This window comes from Octopus sinensis, linkage group LG2, assembly GCF_006345805.1.
Source record: "Octopus sinensis linkage group LG2, ASM634580v1, whole genome shotgun sequence".
NCBI lineage: Eukaryota > Metazoa > Mollusca > Cephalopoda > Octopoda > Octopodidae > Octopus > Octopus sinensis.
The window spans coordinates 49,288,175-49,303,257 of NC_042998.1; the positions used below are offsets into that span (position 1 = coordinate 49,288,175).

The 15,083-nt window shown below is 35.8% G+C and overlaps 1 protein-coding gene across 2 annotated transcripts in view; it reads right to left on the reverse strand.

Annotated features, from left to right (window-relative positions):
- The window catches only part of LOC115222961 (importin subunit alpha-6), a 56,559-nt gene that overhangs the window by 5,859 nt on the left and 35,617 nt on the right, over nucleotides 1-15,083 (reverse strand). For both annotated transcript variants that reach the window (XM_029793384.2, XM_029793373.2), the window contains exons 4-11: nucleotides 14,626-14,722; nucleotides 13,040-13,131; nucleotides 8,330-8,461; nucleotides 7,526-7,614; nucleotides 6,274-6,373; nucleotides 4,528-4,691; nucleotides 2,886-2,964; nucleotides 602-727 (exon numbers count right to left, since the gene is read on the reverse strand). In XM_029793384.2, coding sequence (XP_029649244.1) covers nucleotides 602-727; nucleotides 2,886-2,964; nucleotides 4,528-4,691; nucleotides 6,274-6,373; nucleotides 7,526-7,614; nucleotides 8,330-8,461; nucleotides 13,040-13,131; nucleotides 14,626-14,722 — 879 coding nt within the window. The remainder of the gene's footprint in view (nucleotides 1-601; nucleotides 728-2,885; nucleotides 2,965-4,527; nucleotides 4,692-6,273; nucleotides 6,374-7,525; nucleotides 7,615-8,329; nucleotides 8,462-13,039; nucleotides 13,132-14,625; nucleotides 14,723-15,083) is intronic.

Sequence of the window (15,083 nt, forward strand, 5' to 3'; positions counted from 1 at the left end):
CTTTCTACTGGAAGCACAAGACCTCAGATTTGGGGGTAAGAGATTAAGTTGATTACATTGACCCTAATGTGTAACTGGTACTTATTCAATCAACCCCAAAAGGATGAAAGGCAAAGTCAACTCCGGTGGAATTTGAACTCAGAACGTAGCGGCAGATGAAATACCGCTAATCATTTCACCAGCACATTAGACAAAATGTTTAGTAGTATTTCTTCAGGTTCATTACATTCTGAGTTGAAATGCCATGGAGATTGATTTTGCTTTCCATCTTTTCAGGGTTGATAAAATAATACCAGTTGAGCACAAGCGTCAATGTAATTGACTTGCCCCTCCCTTTAAAATTGCCAGTCTTATGTAAAAGTTAGAAAGAATTATTATTTAGGCAACGAACTGGCAGAATTGTTAATATTTGGTCAAAATGCTTAATGGCATTTTGTCTGACATGTTTTTGAGTTTAAATTTTGCTAAGGTCAGCTTAAATTTGTATCCTTTCAGGATTGATAAAATAAGTATCAGTTGAATACTGGGATTGATGTATTCAACTAACCCACTTCCCTGAAATTGCTGGCCTTGTGCCAAAATTAGCAAGAATTATTATTACCTGTATCTGCATTCGATTTCCTGCAGTAATATTAGATATTGTCCAACATGCTTCTTTCCGAACAGCTTCTTTAGAACTGCCCAACAGAAGTAACAATGATGGTAATGCAGAGCAGTTCAAAATAACCTGGGAAAAGAATGGATGGTAGATTAGAATTGTAAAATGTTTAATATTTTGAAAGTTTGTATACTGGAGAAAACACTCAACAAGTGATCATCAAAAACTGCTGCTTCACATCACTGGAAAAATAAAATCCACCAGGTATGCCTGTATGGTTAAACAACCGGCATTGAAACCACAGTATATTGTATCTTTTGAGCAATGCTCTTGTAAGTGAATTTGTAAATGGAAACTGTGAAGAAATTTTTTCTCATGTGTGTGTGTGGTGTTTGTCTTTCTCTCTGAAATCTGTCTTTATGTTACTACTACATGCCAAGTGGTGTTGATCTGTTTATGCCTTCATTAATGGTTTTGCAAAAATAAGAATGATAAATATGTACTGGGGCTGACTTGTTTGACCATAAACCTTTCAAAGCAGAGCCCTGGTATGGTCATAGTCCAATGACTGAAACAGTGAGGGGGAAAAAAAAATCAATCACTTTAACAAGGTAAGCAACCTGATCATTAATCACAATTTATTATACAAAATTTAGCAAACTTAGACATCCGATACAAACAGAAACTTTCCAAGACTTAACCATTTCCTTTTAGCTAATAAAAACAGTTCTCCCATAGTTCAATGTTTGACTTTAGGTATCTGATCCAGTCTGAGCACTATATTTAAAGTTTTTTTTTGTCTTGCAAGTACTAGGTGACCCTGTCAGTGTAGTGTCACTTAAAAGCACCCAGTCCACACTGTAAAGTGATTGGTGTTCGGAAGGGTATCCAGCTGTAAAAACCTTGCCAAAACTGACTTCGCCTGTGCTTGTGCCAGGGAAAAAGCACTAAGTCCACTCTGCTGAGTGGTTGGTGTTAGGAAGGGCATCCAGCTGTAAAAGTCCAGCCAAAACAGTCACAGAAGTCTGGTGCAGGCTTCTATCTAGCTGGCTCTTGTGAAACCATCCTACCCATGCTAGCATGGAAAGTGCATATTAAATGAAATGATGATACTATCTTGTCATTATAAGAATTTAGAACCTTTGAAAGATATGAAGCAAATTGTTTTTAACTGTAGATAAATAGTAGGATGTAGAATATTGGGTTAAAAAATAAAAAACCCTTGGACCGAAAAAAAAAAAGTCAAAGGAAATTTAGTCACTTTGTTATAATTTCATATTCAAAGACTTTAGAAGGTGCTGTGATAAAAACAACACACTAAATACAAGTAGCACCCAGTTTCAGATTTTTATGTTAAATAATTTCACTCCTCTAAGGTTAGCTTTCTCTTTTCGTCTTTAAGACCAACAAAATGAGTACAGGAATTGATTCAGTAAAACTAAATATATCTCTTATTACTTAGTGGCCTTATACCCATTTGAGGTCTAATAACAACTATTAATTTTTTATGTTTAAATATTATTAGGAATTGTATTACAGAAATTTTGAAATATTTTGTGTATTATAGAAGCATAAGCAATTTATTGCACATAAACTTTAACAAAATCTTATATAGGCCCCCAAGGGCCTTATGGACTCCAGTTAAGAACCACAACAACATAAGAATTTTATTATTTTGTAACTTGATTAATCTACTAAATATTTGTTGGCCATAGAGTAAATCTAAATCACGATTACTCACTAATTCTTTTATCCTTTAACTGTTTGTCATTTGACTGCAGCCATGCTGGAGCACCATGTTGAAGGGTTTTAGTTGGAGAAATTGATCCGCAAGGACTTTTTATTAAAAGCCTAGTACTTATTCTATTGGTCCCTTTTGTCGAACTGCTAAGTTACAGGGACTAAACACACCATCATTAGTTGTCAAGTAGTGATGGGGTGGGGTGGGAGGAGGAGGACTAACACAGATGCTAACACACACACACACATGTACGATGGGCTTCTTTCAGTTTCTGTCTATCAAATCTATTCATAAAGCTTTGGTTGGCCTGGCATATATTAGAAAACACTTGCCACGCAGTGGGACTGAACCCATGTGATAGAGAAGCAAGCTTCTTACCACACAGCCATGCCTGCACCACTAATTTCACTTTTATTGTTCCATTTCCACTAGTAATTTACCCCGGTTTGCCAACCCCTGCTTTGAGGCTTAAAAAGATGCTCGAAGATACTAAAATATAAGACAGTAAAGAAAATGGAAAGTAAAATTATTTGATTAAATAATCACCTGTGTTTGATAGTCATCACCAGTAACAATGTTACCAACAACACGTAGAGCTGCCGAAACAACACACAAGTTGGAATTTCTAGAAAATTGAAGAAAAACTTGATCAATCAATCAATTCAACTTGGATAATTTTAATTAAACAGATTTAAAGTTTAATAGCTTTGTATTTTATGTTCGATTACTAATTAAATAATTTAAATGAATATTTTAAATTCCATGTCTTGTTTGTTAATATTTTAGAATTTTTATTACCGTAAAAACCCATGTAAAACAAAAATAAACTTTAGGAGGTGCATAAATTATATGAGTAGATCGTTTCCAGAATTTCTTTTTGTTGAAAAAAGATGTACAAATGTAAACATTCGTACCAGAAGCTGATTCATTTAATGTCAGAATAGGTTTTTACAGAAAAAATATAATGAAGTTGACTTTTATTTGTTTGACGGTATAATGCTTACTTTTTCTGTATAAATTTACTAAAACCATTAAATGGTTAACTACATTTTGAAGTTTGACGTTCATGCTGGTAATTATGGTCTGGGCCATATTTTACATTGCTTGGAATCCAGCCATTTCCTTAAATAGATCAGTTATTCTCTGCTTAAGAAGTCTAGCTTGGGTTTACCCCCGGAAGCTTTTGCTCACTTTCTCTGCGTTAGGACAATGAAATTCATCACCACCGACATCACCACTACCAGCTCTTACTGCATCTAAGGCCAATGACAACATCATAGTTCATCCTTGCGCATGTAAACTCACTAAGTGAATATGACTTAGCTTTCCTACAGAAACCTTAATTTACCTTATATAATGCTTAATGTCGTTTCACATTCATGTTGAATTATGCAGCAGTCTTATGTTTTCTTCATATAACCCTTATATGTATTACCAGTTCTTTTGATATAGTAGATTTTTGCTATTCTTGTTTATGTCTCCTCACAAGTCGCTTCTTAAATTTCGCACCTCTCTCGTTCAATAAGTACTAATTAAACTTGCAATGTTGTTTATTTTATCCTTTTGATTTTTAATGTTTATTTTAGCGGGTTACCAAACTATCAGTTTGGTCTCCTGGGTAAAACAGTAATGACAAATTTTAAAGTTTGCTCGACATTTTATAAGTGTGAGCTTTTGATACTCAGTATCAAAGGTTCTAACAAGAATAGGCAGAAAGTCAGAACTTGAGACAAGAAGACACTTTCAACCAATCAGAATTCTGTTTACATAATCAGTTTGATTGGTCAGTTGATGTTTATTGGTAATTAAACTTATTTTGCAACATTTGTGCATATTTATCAGCTTTTTGTTTTGTTGATAAGAATTATCAACAACTTTTCCTGTGATTGTGATTTGAGAAGACATACAGCTTTCAATGTGATACCTGTTAAACAAAAATTATGCTAAATACAACTAAATTAAAAACCTTTTCCTCTGGCCATATCGGCAATTCTGAAAACTTTTAGATGCGAATTTTACATGAGTAGAAGCTTTTTTTAAAAAATAATCTTTATCCTGAAAATCATCTGTGTAAATTACACAGGTGCACAAATTACATGGGTTTTTATAGTATAAGATGCAAAACAGAAGAGACCATTTAAAAATTTACCCACTGCATGATAATAAAGAAACTAAACTGAGCACTTACACTAAAAGTTCAACCAGACGACGGCAAACACCAGCATCTATTACTGCATGTATCTTTTCATTTGGCCCATCAGACAAATAAGATAAGGCCCAACAAGCATCTGCAAGGACATCTTTATCAGCATGGTATAATAAACGAGCCAACACAGGAAGAGCAGGAGAAACCTGAAAGAAATATTAAGAATAAGAAGATATTTTTGAAAGGCAAATTTATAAAAATGAAGCTTAACCCATTAGTATTCAGATCACTCTATTAAACATAATAATTATTTATTCATGTTGTTTTGAATTAATCATGCATTATCTTGTGGCTTCAAGATTTCAGTTATGTAATTGTTTATTTTTGGAATTACTTTGTAGGGTAGATGTGAGGTGTTGGATCTGGCTGGTTTAAATGCTAAAGGTTTAGAATTTAAATGAAATATAGATTGCAATAAAATATTTTTCCTATGCAAATACAAGCTAATGTTATGGATGAATAAATTCAAATTTTAAATGGTGAATCAAAAGTCCCTTTAGCATCATTAAAAGCCAACTTAGGTCAGTTGAGGTTCTTAATTTTAAGCTTGCCTCTTCCATCTCTCTATCCTTCTCTCACATTTCCCACCTAGCCACAAGCTTCACTCGCTCTTCCTTCATCAACTATTATAGAACAGTGACAACTTCTCTGCCATTTACACTGTCAGCAGCTTAGAGCTCTCTGGGTAGTTGAACTAACTATGCCCAAATACACTGCCATCTTTAAGACATTGAATATTCTTTTATATTTTGTTTACATTTTGCTAATGTGTGTGTGCATGTGAATAAATATATATATAGTAGGTGCAGGAGTGACTGTGTGGTAAGAAGTTTGCTTCCCAACCATATGTTTCTGGGTTCAAGTCCACTGTGTGGAACCTTGGACAAGTGTCCTCTACAATAGCTTTGGACTGACCACATATAGATATAAATGGGCTTCTTTGAATTACTGTCTACCAAATCCACTCACAAGGCTTTTATAGGTATGCTCAAATAACTTATTTAAAGCTTACATAGAACTGTTTTAACCTTAATCTAATGAATACTTTCTTTCTATCTTGACAGTTGCATGATTGTTTTAGGAATTGGTCTACTATGGTGTAGGTAATTTCAGACAGGATTATAGAGTAGCATTAAATTATAAAAAAACTTGCTATTCTATTATTTAATTATTATTTTTTTTGCAAAAATACATTTATATCTTTTACTTGTTTCAGTCATTAGACAGCAGCTATGTTGGGGCACTGCCTTGATGAATTTTTGGTTGAATGAAATGACCCCAGTACTCATATTTTTAAGCTTGGTACTAAGACATTTGCCCGAAGTAGTGGGACCAAACCCAGAACCATGTGGTTGGGAAGCAAGTTTCTTTCCACACAGCTATGCCTGCATCTGATACAGCAGGTAATGTTACAGCTTGGTATAAACACGTTATTCATATTAGTTTTATTCTGAATTAAATTCAGTAATTCTCTCAATAAATTACCAAACCAAATGTTGCAAACTGGAGTCCTTGTAAATATCAGGTTGTTGTAATCATCAAAATCAGATGGAGACTATAGCCAGTTCTCTCATTGAAGATGCAAGAGATACAACACAAGAAAAAGTGTAATGTCTAACAGTACAGGAACAAGTGTGTGCGCATGCAAGTTAGCATTATTTACCAACTACAGAAAGTAATAGCTAATGAAATTAAGTTTCCATTTAAAAGTTACAAATAATTGTTTACCTTTGCAAAGTCAGGTGGAGGATTTTTCCCCCTGCACAAATTGGATAAGCACCATACTGCATTTCTAGTCATAGATAAACTTGGAAGTTGGCTAAGCAACCTAAAGGGGGTGAAAAAATAATTAAGGCTATCAGTAAATCAAACAAATGCATGTAAATACAAAGTTTATTTTGATTAAATCAGAACTTCCTAAGTAAAGTATTTAACATTATTTAAATCAATTATCAATACATTAATGATATTAGTATCATAGAGCTTAATGAAACAACTTGAAGCTTTCTTAGTTAACCAATAGTGTTGCTACTTTCTTACTGCAACAGCGTCTCTATTTAGTTGTTCTGTTTGTCTTTTGCATTTGAATTTCATTTTCCTTTCTTAATGTTTAAATAACGTCTTAATATTCATAAATTTTGATGATTTGCCATGCACACAACATTTATATGAGATTTCTTTATCATCATAAAGGTACATTGCTGTCATACTATAGAACAATGACACTTAAGTTTGATTAAGGAATCACGAAGACAAATAAAAATCTTTCTAAGATCTCCTTTTGCAGGAATTCTGTTTATTTTTTGCATTCAGAAGTTCATTCTGTTATATTTATTGTCTCAATATTTTAATGTTCATAAATTCAGATAATTCACCCAGCATTGCAACAGCCATAAGAAATTTCAATGCTATTTTAGTGTGCTGTCTACTGTAGTATCTATATAGTCTACAGTGTGAAATGACCTGATCTGGGTTAGGGTAAGGAACACTTTGAAATTACAGACTGAAAATTCAAAAGGCCAAGGTGTGTTAGTGCCTCCTTATGTCTACAAAGAAATGTTGTTCATAAACTTCTGCTGTGAATCATACCTGTATAGCATTTTGGGAATGATAAATATAGTTTTCTTATTTCCCTGTTATTTTGGCATTTTTAAAATTTACTTCCTATTCTTCTCATTATCAACTTTTATTAGGTAACTTTTTCGACAATAACTCCAACATTACCAACAGCTTGGGTCCTCTAGTACATATACAAAGTGAACTTGTATAAAAAGGGGTCAGCATTATTTTCAGATGAATTTTAGTTAATGTTTAAGAGAAAACTACAAGGTAATCCTGAATTTTGCAGCATTTTAGTTCAATTCGAAATTTTTACCTAATTCCTGCAACATGGTCATGTTATTTGGAAGAAAAAATTGTTATATCATGTTTTATTTTCTACTTTCAGACATTATATTGAAAATAAAATCAATAAGCTCACTGTAAAAGTGGTACCAATATGCCTTCATTCAAAACATAGTTTCGACATTCTGGACTATCTCCTGCAATGTTTCCTAAAGCCCACACAGCCTGAGAATGGAAGTTTAAAATAATATTTTAGAAAGTTAAAATATGAAATTAAAAGAGAAATCAATCAGAATATAAAAAAATTTAAAACTATTTGGATTAATATTTTAAGAAATAAGTTCCAGTCTTTAAAAAGCATTAAACGTTTCAAATGGATTCAGAAGTTCTATTCTTTTGAGTGAATAAATAAATTTCTTTAACCCTTTCATTACTGTATTTATCTTGAGATGCTCTGTGTTTCTTTCAATTATTTTAAATATAACAAAAAATTTAGTAAAATAACTCAATTATCATTAAGCTAGTGTTAGGAACATAAATTGTGAATAAAATTTGGTGGAAGATTTTAATTCAAAACTTATGAAAACAAGATAATTAGTACTCAGAGCCAGAGCCGGTTCCAGCTGGGTTGGTAATGAAAAGGTTAAAGTGACAAATGAAGTAAATTTGGCAAGACTGTGAAAATAACATACATATTAATTACATACAAACATAAACACATATGACATAAACATGACAAAAAAAAAAAAGAGAGAAAAGACAAACAACTCACATGGCATTTATTTTTTTCTATTCAAATTTTAATATATGTACATTATTTTAAAACTTATTTTTTTCTAATGGAGTTGTAGCCCAATATTGCATAATATATTTTTTAATGGGTTTTGTGTTCAACAAAAAAATGCTTTAATTGAATTAATATAATGAAATAATAAATGACCTGTTCCTGCACATCTTCTATTTCAGATTCCAAAAGTTTGATGAATATAGGAACTGCTCCAGCCTCAATTACTACTCTTGTTTGAATAGATGTACCAGAAGCAATATTAGTTAAAGCCCATGCAGCTTCAAACTGAAAGAAAACAACTTATGAAAATCAAGATAATGCAAATAAAAGATTTTAACAAATACTATTATTTATTTACAGAGTCAATGACTATTGAAGAGGTTGCAAAGTGCAACAAACATTTTAGGAAAAATAAATGAGTGGAAATCGAACCGGGGAGTATGTTAAATAATAAGGCACTAAAAGAAGATGACTCTCCCCCAGACACAATAAAATATGCTTCAACACACGAATTCACATAAAGAATCTTGCAAACTGAATACAAAAATGAAATTAATTAACTGCTTTATCAAAAACACACACAAAATACTGGTTGTGCTTCTCTTAGCTCCAGAATACTTTTTATAATTGGCACAAGAGGGTGCTGGCTTAGAATATAAACACACACACACACACACATAATTGACTGGAGTAAGTTCAGAGAACTTTGACCTATTTTGGTAACAAAAGGCCTCTCTCACAGAATGAAAGGCAATTTGCCTGTGTACAAATAGCAATGCAACATGGCTGTGAAACTTGGGCTGTGAATGCATAGAACTTGTGAAGACTTGAATGAATGAAATGAAACAAGTACGCTCTGATGGATGAGCAGTGCTTAAAAAACATTGGAGATAAAAGGCATCAAATGTAGTGCAATGGTGTGGTTATGTGATGTGGATGGATGAGGACAGCTGTATAAAGAAGTGCTAATCACTAAATGTGGAAGGAACATGTGGAAGAGGTAGATGTAAGAAAACATGGGACAAAGTGGTGAAGACATTGAGCCTCTCAAGAGGAGATGACAGAGGACCCAGATGAATGGTGTTATTCTGTACTCGAGAAGACCTATCCATCTCAGCAGAATCAAGGCTCTGTCAAGCCTTCCTCCACAACTCATTTTCTATTTTCTTCACTTTCTACTACACTGAACTGATATTCTCATGTTGTGTCCAAACTCATTCCCTAACTACTTATCTGTCATGGTATTTTCACATAGTGCACTTCCTGTTCAGTCTCATATTCACATTTTACCTGAACCTCACATCAGGTGGGCAAGTCAGGTATTTATCTCTTCAGCAAGACAGTCGATCCTCTCCCTCAATCACAGTCTCTTTCTCCAGTCTATATCATGCTCAGTTGAGAGGTCTTATCTTGTGGGTACTTGGTGACCACACCGATGCTGGTGCCAGGTAAAAAACACTCTTAAGTGGTTGGCATTAGGAAGGGCAACCATGCCAAAACAGACATAGAACCTAGTAGAGCCTTCTGACTTGCTATTCTTGTCAAACCATCCAACCCATGCCAGTATGGAAAAAGATATATTAAAAGATGATGACGATAACACACACATATACTTTCAACTAGACATAGATACAAACACACAAATAATTGCTAAGTGGTGCAAAGTCCCCTCTCGACCTAGAATAACGTGGTGGTGGAACAATATTGTAGACAGGGCTATTAGAGAAAAGAGACAGGCTTGGAAGGTCTGGAAAAATGGGGGTAGCAGGGAATTGTATCAGACTGCCAAAAGAGAAGCTAGGAGACAGGTTTATTTAGCCAGAGGGGAAGCAGATAAGAAAAAATTTGCCAATGTTCTGCGCCGTGAGGACCAAAGACTGGAGGTGTTTCGTGTTGCAAGACAGTGTGTGAGAGAGAATCGTGATGTGGTAGGAGAGAAGTGTGTTCGCATGGAAGATGGTTCACTTGCGCTAAATGAGGATGCAAAGAGAGAGGTTTGGAGATGCCACTATGAAAGGTTGCTGAATGAAGAAAATGAATGGGATAAAGAGAGTCTGCCGAATGTTGACCCAACAGAGGGACCAGCTATCCGAGTTGATAGTTCTGTGGTAGCTAAGGCAATTAGAAGCATGAAGACAGGGAAAGCCCCAGGCCCATCAGGAATCACTGCAGAGATGCTCAAAATGTCTGGTAGTGTCGGCTATAGCCTAGTCACCCATATAGTTAATCAGGTGATACACAAAGGGGTCATACCCAATGACTGGTGTAGCAGTATAATAGTCAACTGCTACAAAGGTAAAGGTGATGCCCTAGATACAAATAACTACAGAGGTATCAAGCTGTTGGACCAGGTGATGAAGGTTACGGAGAGGGTCATAGCCCAACTAATTAGAGAGAGAGTTAGTTTAGATGAGATGCAGTTTGGGTTTGTGCCAGGGAAAAGTACTACTGATGCTATATTCCTGGTAAGGCAGCTGCAGGAGAAATACCTAGCCAAAGATAAGCCCCTGTACCTGGCTTTTGTTGACATGGAGAAAGCCTTCGACAGGGTCCCCCGATCCCTTATCTGGTGGGCAATGAGAAAACTAGGGATAGATGAATGGTTAGTGAGAGCTGTGCGGGCCATGTATAGGGACACCGCTAGTAGGGTGAGGGTTGGAAATGAGTACAGTGAAGAATTCCGGGTAGAGGTAGGGGTCCACCAAGGCTCAGTACTCAGCCCCCTCCTATTTATCTTAGTCCTCCAGGCAATAACGGAGGAATTCAAGACAGGATGCCCTTGGGAGCTCCTCTATGCTGATGACCTTGCTCTAATTGCTGAGTCGCTATCAGAACTGGAGGAGAAGTTTCAGGTGTGGAAACAAGGATTAGAATCGAAGGGCCTCAGAGTCAATCTAGCTAAAACCAAAGTCGTAATCAGTAGGAAGGTAGACAAATCACAAACACCTTCAGGTAGATGGCCCTGCTCGATCTGTAGAAAAGGTGTAGGTAGAAACTCTATAAGATGCACCAAGTGTAAGCTATGGACACATAAGAGATGCAGCAATGTCAAAGGAAGGCTAACTAGGAAGATGGTTTTTGTATGTGGCAGATGCTCAGGAACAATAAACACTGAAAATGCTCTGAGACCAACTTCCGTCACTTTCCAGGGAGAAAAACTAGAAATAGTTGATAGTTTCCGTTACCTAGGTGACCAAGTCAGCAGCGGGGGCGGGTGTGCTGAAAGTGTAACTGCTAGAGTAAGAATAGCTTGGGCAAAGTTCAGAGAGCTCTTACCTCTGCTGGTGACAAAAGGCCTCTCGCACAGAGTGAAAGGCAGACTGTATGATGCGTGTGTACGAACAGCCATGCTACATGGCAGTGAAACATGGGCCGTGACTGCTGAGGATATGCGTAAGCTCGCTAGAAATGAAGCCAGTATGCTCCGATGGATGTGTAATGCCGGTACTCACACTCGGCAGAGTGTAAGTACCTTGAGAGAAAAGCTGGACCTAAGAAGCATCAGTTGTGGTGTGCAAGAGAGACGTTTGCGCTGGTATGGTCATGTGGCGAGAATGGATGAAGATAGTTGTGTGAAAAAGTGCCACACCCTAGCGGTTGAGGGAACCTGTGGAAGAGGCAGACCCAGGAAAACCTGGGACGAGGTGGTGAAGCACGACCTTCGAACTTTAGGTCTCACTGAGGAAATGACTAGAGACCGAGACCTCTGGAAGTGTGCTGTGCGCGAGAAGACCCGGCAGGACAAGTGAGTCCACAACCCGTGGCCTTCTACATGGGATGGAGCCAGCCTACGTATGTATACCTTCCCTTCTTGGGACACAAAACTCTACTTGTGAAGACGTGTTGAGGCAAGTGAGGATCAGAATCGAAATCAATCAATGGAAATTGCGGATGTGCTACCAGTGCCGGTGGCATGTCGAAACTCTGCTTGTGAAGACCCATTGAGGCAAGTGAGGATCAGAATCGAAATCGATCAATGGAAATCGATCAATGGAAATTGCAGATGTGTTACCAGTGCCGGTGGCATGTAAGAGAACTTTCCGTTTCGCGACCGTTGCCAGCACCGCCCCGTTTCGTGTCCGTTGCCAGCCTCGCCTGGCCCTCGTGCCGGTGGCACATAAAAAGCACCATCCGTTCGTGGCCGTTTGCCAGCTCTGTCTGGCACCAGTGCGGGTGGCACGTAAAAAGCACCCACTACACTCACGGAGTGGTTGGCGTTAGGAAGGGCATCCAGCCGTAGAAACACTGCCAGATTTGACTGGGCCTGATGAAGCCTTCTGGCTTCACAGACCCCAGTAGAACCGTCCAACCCATGCTAGCATGGAAACCGGACGCTAAATGATGATGATGATGATGATGATAGCGAAGAATGATGAAGACAAACAAGGGAATTCAGGGAAAGGTGTGTATGAAATTAGACATATGTACTTACATTGCAAGTAAATAAAATTAAGAATGAAATAGTTGATGAAAATTTCTATCAGTTAAAACTTTTCTTGAGGTTACAATCATACAACAAAGGTTCTAAAACTGACAAGGATTTCATTAAATAAAATTATCATAAATCAACATTTCTAATCATCCTGAAAGTTGGTTCCTTTAGTTTGGTACCCAATGTTGTGAAGAGGTAATATAACTTGCACAAAGTATATGGCTGCCTATAAATTGATTTACATGCTTCTTTAATACATTTAAAATTAAATCTTTTGGTTAGTATAGTTTAATATTGCTTTCGGAATATAATTTTGCAGTAGTATATGTATGTTTAGAATAATCTGTGATGTAACTTTTGTATCATTGAAACAGTGACCAAAATTTTCAATAACAACAAAATGTAAAATCCCAAAAGCAAGCAATCTTTACCTGTAACGAACAGTTTCCGTCTCGTTGAAGAAATTCAACAAATTTTGGAACAACTCCAGTTAAAATAACTTCATCAATTGGTGGATTAGGTTCTAAAATTGAATAAAATTAAATAAATGCCGTCATATACAATCCATGTGTGTGTGCTTATGTATATATTGTTGTACATAAACAAATACATTTAGCTAAGTATATTTGCATCCCACCCACCAGACTGACCCTTACTTTTATGATTTTAGGGAACATGCTAACAGTTCTTAAAAGCTTAAATAATCTTATCTTGCTGCTGTTTATTTTATGTCCAGAGATGAAGTTATATTGTATAGTAACCAAAGCCAGCCTGATTTGATTCACTATAGCCTGCTTAAGCAAGGCTACGCTTCAGCAATCATATATTCAAAAGCAGTTCAAAGTTTTAATATTCTGGATATGCTTTACTTGCTTTTGCTCTGAGACTCCAATGCACACTGTCAAGTAGTTATAACCTGTGTAGTATGAGGTGCAGCAGTTAGTTACAACATAGTACTATCATCAAGTTTTCTAATAATTAATCTTCCTAGCCGTGGCTGCAGAGGTGACAGCTCAGGTGGACTGGATAAGTGCACAACAGCATTGACTGTTTAGAAATTACAGACAATGTTTGGCAATGCACTCTGTAATTTGGACTTTAGTTGTGCACAAAGACTTTATTTGTTTGGACAGCATAAGTATTTTTAGAATCAAGTTAAAAGTATCCTGGTGGGAAGTTAAGATGTCTTAAAATGTAGGAAATAACATAAACATATGGGGTTGGCTTTACCAGAGTTCTAGTTGAATAAATACAATATTTTTCCCGCTTGCTACAGAACATCAGAAAACATTAACTAGACACAAGTATTGTACTAGTTGTCAGTTATCTATAGTGAATTAGAGAGAGAGAGAGAGCTGAAAGTAGTATCATGATGTTATCTCTTAAGATCATATACAAAGAGTGAGTAATAATCAGCCTTCTTTCCAGATATCCCATTCAGTTAATTGCTAGCGAGGATACATTTTTGTCACTTGGAGGACTTTCAGGCCAACCAGCATGTCTTTAAATATCTGTGAGCTTACTCGGCATTATCTGAAGATCTGAGAAGAATGCAATAAAGAGAGCAACATCACCAGCATATATGAATATTCTGAACGTAATATAACAGCTTAAAAGAATGCCAGGTAAAAATACATTTACCACATAAAACACTCCAGATTTTTATAAAGATGGGTGTTTAGATATGAAATCATTTGGTTCCATATTTGATAATGATTAATGAACTGTACCAACTACATTTGACTGTAACTTGAATGTTTTAGTGTCATATGATAATGTAAATAGTTAATTTTCTTCCCTTATGCAGATAATATGAAATATACTGAATGATACTGAATAGAACTTAAACAGCAAATACAAACTCAGATGTGTGTGTTTGAACTGTTTTGACATTGTATAGTGTTAAATAAAAGTAATATCAAACAGTAAATAGACAAACTATTTAAATTAAGAACCATTAGACAAAACTGCTCAGTATCATTAAGTAGTGTAAGATTGTAAAGGAAAGTGGAATCACCTTTTGATAAGAGTTTTCGAAATTTCTGTGTTGCAGGTTCTTGTTCTTCTATATTGTCACTGTACAGAGCTTTTACCATTTCACTGGTAACACCACCCTATATCCATTAGAGAGAAAGTAGGAAAATTAACAAAACTGTAAAGTATATAAAAATTCTTTGTATCAAAACAAGTTAATTTTAACATTTTAGCATTTAAAATGGCCCACATATTGTGTTTTATGTTGAAACCTTCCAAATCAGGCCTCTCACACCTTCTCAACAATGTCATTCTAAAAATAAAATAACCACATCACTGAAATCTTGAAGCTATGAGATTAATTCAACATGATTAATTCAAAACAATGTGAATAAATAAGCATTACATATGACAGGGGGATCTGAATCCTAAGGAGTTAAGTAGATAATTCAAATAAGGTATTTTCCATATTCTGAAACAACCTATCAATGCTTTTAGCTT